General features: G+C 45.9%; 1 protein-coding gene across 12 annotated transcripts in view; it reads left to right on the top strand.

Moving 5' to 3' along the window:
* LOC118787665 (SH3 and multiple ankyrin repeat domains protein 2-like) overlaps positions 1–12529 on the top strand; it is a 165907-nt gene that overhangs the window by 93518 nt on the left and 59860 nt on the right. For all 12 annotated transcript variants that reach the window (XM_036543226.1, XM_036543224.1, XM_036543223.1 and 9 more), the window contains 2 exons: positions 786–899; positions 11382–11463. In XM_036543226.1, the coding sequence (XP_036399119.1) occupies positions 786–899; positions 11382–11463 (196 nt within the window). The remainder of the gene's footprint in view (positions 1–785; positions 900–11381; positions 11464–12529) is intronic.

Below are 12529 nucleotides of genomic sequence, written 5' to 3'. Positions count from 1 at the left end.
GTTGTGACATACACCTCAGCAGGTGAAACAGCAGTGCCATTTACTGCTTATTAATTTTGTTGTATGGATGTAGTGTTTCAGGGACTTCAGGCTCTTGAAGACCCCATGCACAGTCATTAGGCTTGATGTTCTTGCTGAACATACTGTGCTGTGCATTTCATCTTTGTACATGTGATAGGCACTGCATGGCCGCACATGCAGGCCCATAAATGCAGCAGTAGACTGATGAGGGGAGAGGTGCATGCAGTGCTGCATGTGCAGTGATGTGTGCAGAATGGTCCTCATGCTGAGTAAATGGTGTTCATCACGGTGCAAATGAGTCAGTTGGTCTTCTGTTTGACACATTCAGAGCTGAGTGATCTTCCTCGCCACATGGAGTGGAGAAAAGGCTACAGATTATGCTGTGCAGCTACATGCCAAGTCCTAATTACTTCAAATTTCTGTGGTATTTTTTGATGCGAGTGTTTGCGTGCGTGTGTGTATGTGTGTGTGTGTGTGTGTGTGTGTGTGTGTGTGTGTGTCTGTGTGTGTCTGTGTGTGTATGCGTGTTGACAGGGCAGGCATGCCTTACCTCTCTACTCATTTTTATTCAAGATAACAGAGATATGTGAAAAGATCTGAATGATTATTCCAAACAATATCCCTTTATTGTGTTTTCTTATTCTCCAGTATGGTGTCTGTGAAGGCACTGATTGTGTATGTTATGTACTAAAGCAGATGCATTCAGTCTACTGTACAAAGGTCAACATTGTATGTCCCCTTCCTCTGTGCGTCTCCCCTCCTAGTCCTGAGCATCGGAGAGGGTGGATTCTGGGAAGGCAGCTCTCGGGGGCACGTGGGCTGGTTTCCGGCGGACTGCGTGGAGGAGATCCCCACCAAGCCCAACGAGGAGAGGCCACGTAAGTCCACGCGCTGCAGGAGAGCGGGGGAACGTGCAGGGAGCAGCGTAGCATGCTCACAGTCCCCCTGAGGCCCCCGGATACTGCTCCACAACCTGCGGCAGAGCCACAATGCCTCAGCCCCGGGAACAGAGGCCCGGCAACCTCCCCTCACCGGCAGCTGTCTGCTGTATGGGACCCAGCTCTGTGCATCCACATTGTTAATCCATGTTTTTTCGGCATGGTTTAATATGTCCTGTCCTGGGATGCCTTGCTGATGCATCACAGCGGCAGGCCTTATGCATGTTTAATTATACGTGGGGCAGCGCGGGGTGCTGAATGATGCATTGAGACATCTCCTTTTCTGATGCAGGCTGCGTTACTGCAGATCCAGTGTGGTACAGCATAGGTCTAGCCCAGCATCCCGGGTTTGTGTTTTGCGTTGTCGCAGCAGAAAGCGGCATGAGTGATGGTGGGTTTGTAGCTGTGCGAACGAGCATGTGCCAACGAACTGTCCCTGTAGGCCCAGCAACCGACGCATGCGAGCCGGAGGCAACGTGGCGTGCAGTTGACTCGTTCTGCCCCGGGCACGCATCTCACACACGTGCCTGGGCTCTCTCTCGGCCTGCCACATCAACCCTGCCCCATGTCCTACATAGGGGGAAACAATGAGAGTCCCTCATCTATGTCCTCTCTCTCTCTCTCTCTCTCTGTGAGAGGGGGACACAGATGGAGCTCCAACTGCACCTGACAGGTGCCTCCTTCCTTCGACCCTCTGTTGGGGTGGTTGGGAGGAGGATGGTCATAGACGATTAAAGTGGGACATGCTACATAAGGGAGGAAACTGACCGAAGGGGCTCCCAAACAGAGAGGAGCACAGTGTTCCTCACTAAGCATCTGAGGGTGGAAGGCAGTGAGATGGAGCCAGGGAGCATTAAATTTATTTATGCTGCACTCAGTCCAGTCAAACACAGTCATACTGAAAGAAGAGGGTTCTGCCACTAGCTGGTGTTCAGTGCAGACCCAGAGAAACAGCTAAAAATGCAGTGACAATTTAAATTAGAGATATTTAGTGCTAATAAACATAAAGTGAAAAGTTTTGGAGATTTATATTAATTTTGGGATAGTAATCTTTCCTTAAGTTTTTTGTTATTTTAACCAATTTTATTTTTTATAGTGCAGCCAGACTTTGCATTGGCGATTTGATTGGTGCTAAATTCAGTAAATTTACTTCAGAGTATCCTGTTCTCACTGCTGCAGAGTGGTATGACCCACATCACTCCCCCATCCTCAACACCCCACAGTCAATCTGTTTTCTTGCCAGATTGTTGTCCCCAGACTCCAAATGTCCACAAACCTCTCATTTGTCTCCCCATCTGGTTCTGTTCCACTGGGGAACTATTGCTTTATTTTGCTGTTCTTTTAGTGAAGTGATCCACGTTGTGTTTGTGTCATTGTAACAGCACGGCAGCAAAATTCCCCTGTCCCCAGTCTGCCTGAAAAGCCATCTCCCCTAATCAGCCTGCATGAGAGCCCGTTCATAATATTATTAATAAAAGGAGTGGACAGTACACAGACATCCCACTGTGGTAGCTGGTGGCCTTGTAGTGCTGTATGTAACCATTGCAGTGGGTGCTAAGTTGGTTTAATGTAGCGTGGTTTGGTGCCTGGCTCAGTGCGGTGCCAACCCCCCTCCCCGTCACCCTCTGTGGAGATCGTCTCTCCGAGCGTCACAGCCTCTGTGGGCATGTCACCTCCCTCACCACCGTTCTGTCCTCTGCAGTTCAGCTGCGGGGCACTGCTCACTCACCTCTGGTGCTGACATCAGTGTGGCTCTCAGTTCAAATGTGTTTTATGTATATGTTGTATATGGTAATTGGTAATAGATAATAGCAAATTGAACATATGGTTCCCAAAAGTGGCAGAAGAGGCATGTCTCTTTTGGTCCCCACAAACTCCTGAAGGGACAGTGAACTTGAGTTGCATTTACTGTAATATATATATATGTGTGTGTGTGTGTGTGTGTTATGAGACTGTATTTCACCTCTTTTCACTCTTGTTACCACTCTGTGTTAGCAGCAGCAGTGGTTTTAACATTTATCACTATTCATTTATCACCTGTGAGAGTTTTTTACTCTGTCACTCTCTGCTCTAATATACCATCAAACACTACTGTTTTCCATGCAAAGGACTGTGATTAGTTTGTAACATGTTCTATAAGGAACATTATATCAGCTTGGAGTATTTGTGCTGAGAGATAATTTTACTATAACCTGCTATAACCTGGAGAAGAGTTTCTTAAAAAGTCGAGTCTCCTTTTTATTCAGAGAAGGCACAGTATTTCCAGTTGCTTGTTCTAGAGCACGGCTTTTAGTGGATGGTGACTACAATGCTGTGATTGGCAGGCTTGATTAAACCTTGGTTTCTCAGATATCACAATGAAATTGTAAATATTTCGCTGATGGAAACCATTGTGTGCCACTGACTCTGTACACAGGACATTTGATTTGGCTTCAAATGTCAAATGTAAATTAAACTGATAAAGCCTTCGCTTGCGAGATACTTTACACCAGCTACATAGCCCTCGCAGGAACCTGAAGGGTCCTCATTTGGATTTGTTGGCACAAGGCGCTGTTCTAGGACCAGCTAGAATGGAGCCTGGAGCTGCAGTCTGTTGAGAGGAGGCAGGTCTCAGGCAAGTGGCAGATTCTTTGCCCCTGGCAGTGGGACGAAGTGAGAAAAGAGGGGTAGAGCGCTAATCCATGACTGAGGCCCAGGTGACAGTCACACAGGGTGTCCATGCCTGCCCCCTCTCTCTGCATGAAATCTGCTCAACCTCTGCCTCAAGGGTGGACACGAATCACCAAACTGTAAAAGTCCCACAAAATCCATTCTACAGCGAACTCTGCTTTCACAGTAAGTAACCCTTTAGCGTAATCATTTAAACAGCAGGTTTTCACTCTTTACTTTGAGACCAGGAGGTCTGTAATGGTTGCAGCTGTATTTCAGCTGAAAGATTAGGTTGGTTGGACTTGCTCACTGGTTTCTGCAATGTGGATGTTGATGGCATGGTTTGCTCCTCAGTGGAATGGTGTCTGTCTCCTTTGACTGCTTCCTGCTCTGTTTCCAGTGCTGCTGATTGACCCTCCCCCTCATGCTCTGATAACCCTGTGAACATTTAAAGCATCTCCTCGCTGCGGTGCATTGTTAATTCAATTAGCACTCAGTGGCGCCTCAGCCACTCAGCCCCGCACGCGCACTCCTCCAGAAGCCGCTCCACACCCCTCAGATGGCAGGCGGGGCCTCCGAGGCAAGGCCTCCAAGGCGGGCCTCGGACATGATCCTGCAATGCCAGGCGACCAGTCGTCTTTCAGGAGCGCTCCTAGGGTGTGTGGGCAACCCCCTCCTTTGTGCAGAGAGGACATATGGAGGCATGGGCAGCACTCAGCTCAAAGTTGTTATTTTTATCCACGCGACCGCGTTCCACATGGTTGCATTCCTGCTCAGTTGTTTTAGATGCAAAGTTTAAACATGAGCTGGCTGAATCCCATACAATCAGTACCATGAGGTTAACCCTCAGCAGCACCGAGGCTATAAAGCGCACCATCAAGCCCGCAATGGGAAAAAAGTGCTGTTAGCATGTTAGCGCTTCATAGGGCAGGAAATGACATATCATTCCCTGGCCTTTCCTGAAAGGTGCAGATTTACAGTCTTTTAGAAAAATCAATACCCATATCACCCTTAATTAACGACCCAGAATGGCACCAGGTTTTCACGATAATTGATCCAGTTAAAAAAAAAAGATTATAGGTAAAATGCATGGTATTGAATCAGCAGGTTAGCTCTCATTTTGTAAGTGACTCTTACAAACATTTTAAGGAGTAATCAGGATTTCACTAGAAATGAGGGGATCACACCTTCTCTCACTGGATGGGGAAGGATGACATAGCATTTTGTGTGATGTCATTACCTCCTTACCCTATAAAGTGGTGTTCCCATAATGAATGCCACCCTTCCAGTAAAATGGTTAATCTCACAGCGATTAGGCACGACTGTTGAAACAGGTGTCTGAAAGTGGGAATTTAATTAAGGTTGTTCAGGCAGAAGTCAAATGGAGTATTATTAATATGTTGTGCGCTTGTCTGTGAAAATGCCTCTGATCACTTTGCAAATAAACTGCTTATTAGCAGATCCCGGCTGATCTATTTAATTGCCTTCTCATTCAGTTTGCAAATACAAGGCTGAGGGGGAATAAATACAAAAACCAAACACAGAGGAGACAGTGCAAATACTATACATCTCAAATTAACATCGGACCACACTTTTTCATGAAATGGAACGGAATTAGAATCTGTTTGTCCCATATGAAAATATAAAGTGCTAGTGGCTTTTGAGTTGTGTAAGGTACACTCATTTTCTCCACAGAAGATGTTGCTGGCTTATGGAATGATTGAACTGAAGGAAATTTCTTACTGTGGATTATAAAATTGCTCATCTTTTTTTTCCCTGAACATCTATATGAGAGTTAGCAGATATTATGAGCAGTGTTTTAAGCATGTATGTGCTGCTGTTTGTGCCTGTATATGGCTGACATAATGACTGGCACAGAGAAAATACGTTAGCTTGAATAATTGCATATTGTGACTGCTGCTGTCCTTACCTCAGCTGTCTCCATGTTTGAATGAAATTTTTAACATTTTAATCCTTGAACAATGAAGAGTGAAATTGAAGTTTCATATGAAGATGCAGGAGGAAAATTTTCAGACAGTCCTTGCGCAATTAACAAAAACTAGACAAACCGGTCTCGTCCACAACTATAAAAATCCCATTTCTTCCTTTCCGCATTAGCAGTTCATGGCATCCCTCCTCCTCCCCATCTCCCCCCTTTCTTTCCCCTGTTTATGTTCCCCTGTACACATGGGGGATCAACAACCTTGGGCCACAGCCACGCAATCCCTCTGTTGGACTCCAATCCAAATGAAGCATCACTCTAACCACATCACAGGCAGCCTTCACACTTTGATTGTTTTGAAATTAGTATTTATTATATGTTATATTTACAGTGGCCTTTAGGGTTTCTGTTGACCACCACTGGCACAGTTATGGTATACCATAAAGACCACTCCTCTTTCTCTGGATGAAAACCTCAGTTTGCTTGCAGAGGGATCTGTAATGACTTGGCAGAAGCTCAGTAGTCTTCTCTGGGCCTCAGCCTCCCTCATGCATTTTGACCTCTGGTCTTTATAAAGCACGTCTAATCAATACACCACTGCAAGGGTTAATCCATCAGCGGCTCAACTGAGTTGCTAGTGTATCTAATTTGCTGAGGGGTGTACAGCCTTTGTTATGGAGGCCACTCATGGACTCGTCACTCTGCTTCATCGGTGTCGGTGTGTGTGGCAGGCAGCTGAGCGTCATTGGCGGACAGCTGTGTGCCCCACCCATGTTACACCTACACACCTACCGATTCAGTAACTCACAACACTTCTCTAATGTTGGTACAGTAGCATAGTAATGTCTTAGAAATGTAACAGCTGTTTTAGCTGGAATTATCAGTCAGTTTCTGGTTGGGAGAGCAGCTGGTTTGACAGAATAAGAATCAGTCTAGAACAAGAGAATAAGTATAATTATGATCAGCGATTTAACCTTCCGACTAAAAGGACAGGCCACCTCTCCTGGCTCCAGAGCGCCCTCGAGGAATGGCAACCTTTTTGTGGGAAGGCAGTACTCTTCCCATAAATCCCTATACCACTGCACCAGCTTGCTAGTGGGTGGCCACTCCATACAACTCTTCCAGTCAACAGCATCTTCAATCACACTCCAACACACACAGAGACACATGCACACACACGCGCGCAGACACACACACACACACACACACACACACACACACACACACACCACTCGCTCACACACCATGTCCAGCTGGACTCTCCTGCTCTGTGTGTTGGCAATACTGCACAGTGTAGTGGTGCAGAATTGTGCCGTGTCTGTGTGTGCGTTCAGACAGGTTTGTGCGGTTTGAGTGTCGTTCCTGGAAGCTGGGAGAGTTGTGTGAAATGTGGACTGGTGCTGGCAGAGAGGGCCTGAGTGGGAGGAGAGACGCAGAGCTTCACACTCTCTCTCTCCCTGCTGCTTCAGTGGGAAACTCACTCGCGCGCACACACACACGCGCACACACTCACTGACAGTGCTCGCTGCTTGCTTCTGCCCTTGTGGAGATTTCCTGGCTCACTCCTACTCTTACCCACCTCAGAGCACCACTCTCCCACTGCAACATCCTGGAGCACACACACACACAAACACACACCCACACACACACTCACAGATGCACACATACACACGCTCACAGATGCACGCACATATTTGCATGCACTCATACACACACGTGCACACATACACATACACACACACACACACACACACACACACACACACACATGAGTGTGCACATGCACATCATCAATCAAATACCTGCACTGTAGAGATATATGAGTACTGCCTATCTGTAATCATTGACAGAACAGCATTTACATTATAATATTGATGACATTCATCAACTACATAATTGACAATTATGAAAGGTAGGTTTGCAACAGTGGATAGTTATGTGTGACGAAAGATAATTATAGCAAGAATAATATCATAATGATCATTAGGTTAATGAAAAATGTACTGTATGACAGATAAGAAGCATTAATCTTTACAATGCAGCACTGGGTTCTCTGTCTCTTTTTCTCTGCACACAAAACTGGACATTCAAAGCCATTTACCTACAGCTCAGAAATATATGCTACTGTGAGCACTTACTTGAAATTACGTAAGCAGGGATTCCCAGAAAAATGTCCAATGAAATGAAAAACACATCAATGTAACAGTAGGATTCATGAATCAAAATGCTGGTCAAAAATTTATCGACTCTGCTGTTGTGATAACAACAAACTGCATTGCTATTTAATGGGTTTCCCAGAATCTGTGCACTAATGCTGGACTTTCATATTTTGCTGTTAGGACTGTCATCTGAAAGATTTATGAAATTTGGATATTAACTTCATCTGCTCAAAAAATGGTTTGCGGTGGAACAGTTTGAAATATGTAATGTTTTGTGTACTGTATGGATTCACACGGCTTTGAGTTGGTATTGTTAACCTCAATAATGTAGTTGACGTACCAACAGCAAAGCTTAAAGCCTTAAAAAGACATTTATTCCTAATCTTCGTTTTATCCTCAATGCTCATTTCAACCTCGGAAATCATTTCATTGTTTTTCGATAAAAGAACGACTGCAACAGCAAAGATTAAAAAGAGGCAAATGCCGAAGAATGGGGGTATCCCTTTTTTTGAAACACAAAGCCACCTAAAATAGCAGACCCATAGGAATGATCAACATGACGGTTGTGAACAGCTAAAATGGCATGTCCCCCCCTCCCTGTTGGTCAATTATTGCATGCGTAACTGCTCCGCTCTCTCAGGAACCCTTCAGCGCAACACTCATGGACATTCCTGATTGATGCATCTCCATGGAAACATCCTCTACACTGTACAACCCGGTTGCTATGGAGTGGGCCTTGGCATGATATAGGGCTTTTTTTTTCCACTTTTTTGTACTTTTTTTCTCTCTATCGCAGCACTAAGAACAGAGCCTGAATAGGATCTTTCTCAGTGCAACTGTCTCTCTCGTGATCCACGCCGGAGACTATGGCTGCTTACCTGCTGCTTTTGGGACACGCGCAACTTTCGGGGCACGTTTTTGCGGGCGCTGCGGTCTGAAGGGGGTGAAGGCGGTGCTTTTCTCCCGGGCGATGGAACCGCCGGCTCTGTGCGATACCTCTGCCAACTGCAGAGAGGGGGATGGTCGGGAGCAGAAGGAGGAGGCTCCCAGATCCAGGAAGAAAGTGCACTTTGGAGGTACAGTGAGGGCTGGGGCTGGGACTGGGGCTGGGGCCGGGTCAGCATTCAGGGCTGGGAGCCCATTCGCGGTTAGGCATTGTGGTGGGAATCCAAGCAATGAAATACTGTACAGCAGCATCCAACAGGTTGAATTCAGATGCCAGATTTTGGCTGCTCGGTCTGCTTCAGATTTTATATCTGTGTTTCCCACTGAATGCAGACTGATACCGTAAGTGATTGAGCTCACTAGAAGGAGCCCTGCGCTGTCGCTCTCCGCAGCTGTTGAGAAGAATGGATTGCCGACTACAGGTTTACATATTACATGCCGTTTATTTCCACTAGAGTCGTCAGTTTTAACTGAAAAATATGTGAACTGAAAACTGTGGCAAGTGTGGAACAATTGGCAATGTTAACTTCAACAACTGAAGTTTATTCTGCCATTTTGAATTCAAGTTACTTTACATTGAGTATAAAGTCTTGTGTTTAGCTGTGGGTGTTCAGGGGTGCAACTGGACTGTATACATGCTTAATGTGAAGCACTCTGATTTAGCCTGTAACTGGCATAGGGTAGTTAATGAGCAAGCTAGCTTTGGTGGTTTAGTATTCACTGGAAGCTGCTAGTGCTGTTTGCTCCCACGTCAAGTAGCCTTTTTTTATTCTGTCCGTGGAGAGGTTCGGTGCACACTCCAGAGATTTTATTGGCAAGCCACAGGCACAGCTGCTCTCGATAACTGTTGGGACAGTTTGAATGGAGAGGAGATGGCTTTACAAGCAAAAATAAATGAACCTGACATACCTGTCACTTGTGCTGGCCTTTACTGTCCTGTGTACAGGAGATACAGAATCTCATTAGATTGATCCACATGATAGAGAATTTACTGCATACTGCGTGCCCCAGCTGAACGTTTTAGAAACAAAGAACCAATTAAGAGTCAAGTAGATGGTGGTACAATCCCAAAGCACCCGCAACAAAGCTGTAACCTATCAGAACACAATGTTCTTGTAACAATGAAGCAGCAGTATTGTGACACACCAATGTCATATTAACATTGTGCAAATGTTCGATGGTAGCTGGAAAGGTGTTCTGAGACGAGGTACTGTTTGACTGTTTGAGTCCCTGGAGCTTCACTAACCCCGTCCTTCCAAAATTCCCTATACGCTTTCTATTATCTGAGTGTATAAGCCGATCCGTAACACCTAGCTGCGCGCATTCTTTCCCTGCTGAGAATAATCACAATTGAACGGCAAGCGCTGGGCCTGGAAGCCTGCTATGCTACAGCTGAACGGGCAGGTAATTAGCTGAGTTGAGTCCTGGGCTTATCAGCGGAGGGGCGGGCGTCAGGCCACGGCCCGTCCTCTCCTCTGCATTCCAAGGCCCCTTTTGTCTCCCAAGTGTTTATCGACGCGCCGCGGTGTTATTCTGACCGCTCACAACGATCGGCCCTGCAGCCCTGCCAGCGACACAGCTCAGCCCCCCACACCACAGCAAAGGAGGGGAAAGTGCTGCGATCGTTTACTGGCAGCCCAAATAGCTGGGGCACCCCGGGAGGGGGGGTTTCTCTCGAGTGTGAAGTAGGTAATGTTTCACTAAAACAGGCAACAACACTGAGCAGATAACTGCTATGTATGCATGTCGCTGCGTTATCTTACCTGCCTTAATCACACCGAGGATGAAGTGGTGCGTTCCTGAGAAAAGCCTGCAAGGATTCGCTTTCCTCCTCTCGTCCACTGCTCAGATCTGTGAAGATCCTGGCCTTTTGCTTGCTGTGGTACATTTTGACTGATGTCATCTCTGAGTGCTGGGTATTTTTAATTTTCCCAGAGGCACTACGTATGTTTTTTAGCCCCTCTTGAATATCAATTGCAGCAGGTTCTGCTCTGTGTGTGGGAGTCAAGTGTCCTGGTCTCCTTAAAAGGAGGCTCCTCTGTGTTTTTCATGTGCATCTCCTGTTACCATGGTCTCATTTCTTTTCACTTTTTAGACCGTGTTGCAGGATCCACCATTATCTCCTCAAGGATGCTGGGAGTTTGTCATCACAGGATACTATTAATGCAAATGCACTCCGAATTGGGCCTGGGCTATACTGTACCACTAAAACAGACAGCATTGCTGCCATTTTGGGATAATTCTGGGAAAAATGAAGATCGGAGCATGACTGTAACTCCTTTTAAGCACGAGTGAGGCAGAGAGAATGACTGAATGGAGTCAATGCACCCATACAAACAGTGTGCAGTAGCTCAATGGCCCACAGAACCACTTAGAGGCTGCTGGGAGCCTGAAGCTGCTCTAAATTGCACCCTTAAGAGCAGGAAATGATACTCATTGAGATTGGTTAGTTTTGTGACATGCTGAAAACAAAGAAGGCTGTGCATAACACATGCACAATGGGCAAAAATGAGGCTGGGGGAAAATACCCAGAGCTCCCTGCTCTCCAAGTGAATAATTGACACTCGACACTAGTGTAGCGATCCCATGAATTAGCAGCGTGCCACTGGGATGCGGTCTCAGAAAACTGTGGATTGATCTGGTTTGTTTTCTCTTGGTTAAATGCATAAAGATGATTGATGATCTGTTGCTGTCAGTAATTGATTATTGACCTTCTTGTCCCCGCAGAGACCCGAGCAGATAGATCGGACAGAAAGAAGCTCTTTAGGCACTACACAGTTGGTTCTTATGACAGCTTTGATGCCTCAAGGTAAGGCCCTTCCATTTATAGCCCTGGGATGTGTATTGTGTCTTTTGAGTGAAGCACAAAAGAACTAGACAAATATGGCTGCAATGGCTATGGCTGGATTATGGATTATGGCTATGACATGAGCCGGCAATGTCCTGCAAAGCAAAAGGTCAAATAACTGTATGAATGGATACAGATATTCTTTCAGTTTGTTGCTCGTGTGGAGAAGCTGGCCAGCTCTTCTCACAAAAAAAAAAACAATGGAAGGAAAAAACTTACACAAAACAAATCATTTGTTTTAAACCACAGCAAAAAAGGAGCCAACCTAAGTGCATCCACAGCCCAACTCCCCAAGGTGGGACCTCTCTTCAGCCACACCTGTATGTAACATGCCTTCAGTTAGGGAGGTACGGCTTACTAACCACTTGCACACAATTAAAGACAATGATAATTACAATTACACATAGACAGTTAACAATTAAACCACTAGCTGTTTGATGTAGTTGATTGAAATGAGCTCAGTTATGGATAAATTTGAGTTCTGGGGACAGGTGAAGGGTCCTACTTCACACTTAGATCAAGACCAGGTGAAAACAGCAAGCATGGGTAACACGCTTACCTATTGGTTGTATGCTGGTTCCTCATACCAAAATAAATTCAGCCATCTGCATAGAAATGGAGTCCATAGCCAGCACCTCATCAACAGTGCTACCTGGGATCTCTGTGATCGAGTGGGGCAGCCTTGTCTGTCAGCTGTCGCACTTATGCCTCCGTCGTACAAAGACAAGGGACCCCTTCCTTGGGAGTCCATCTAAGGAGGCCACCAGGGGGGTATTTTGTTACATTATCATTTGATTTCACTAACATTAACCCAGGGATGCCTGGGGTAAGTGTTGGTGATGTACTGGAATTACACTCCTGTTGGGTATATTGTGTTGCATTTGCGTGCTGGTGCGCATCTGTGGTTTCAGCCTTGTGTGTTTGACACTGGCACTTGTTTGGGCATGGATGATTGTTTCCTTCTTTGTGCAACGCTTTCTGTCATTTTGCTGAATGCTCTTCCTGTTTGACTTCTGGAGTCGCTCTG

This window comes from Megalops cyprinoides, chromosome 13 (assembly GCF_013368585.1).
Source record: "Megalops cyprinoides isolate fMegCyp1 chromosome 13, fMegCyp1.pri, whole genome shotgun sequence".
NCBI lineage: Eukaryota > Metazoa > Chordata > Actinopteri > Elopiformes > Megalopidae > Megalops > Megalops cyprinoides.
The sequence above is the reverse complement of the archived record's forward strand: the minus strand, read 5'-3'. Positions and strand labels throughout refer to the sequence as shown.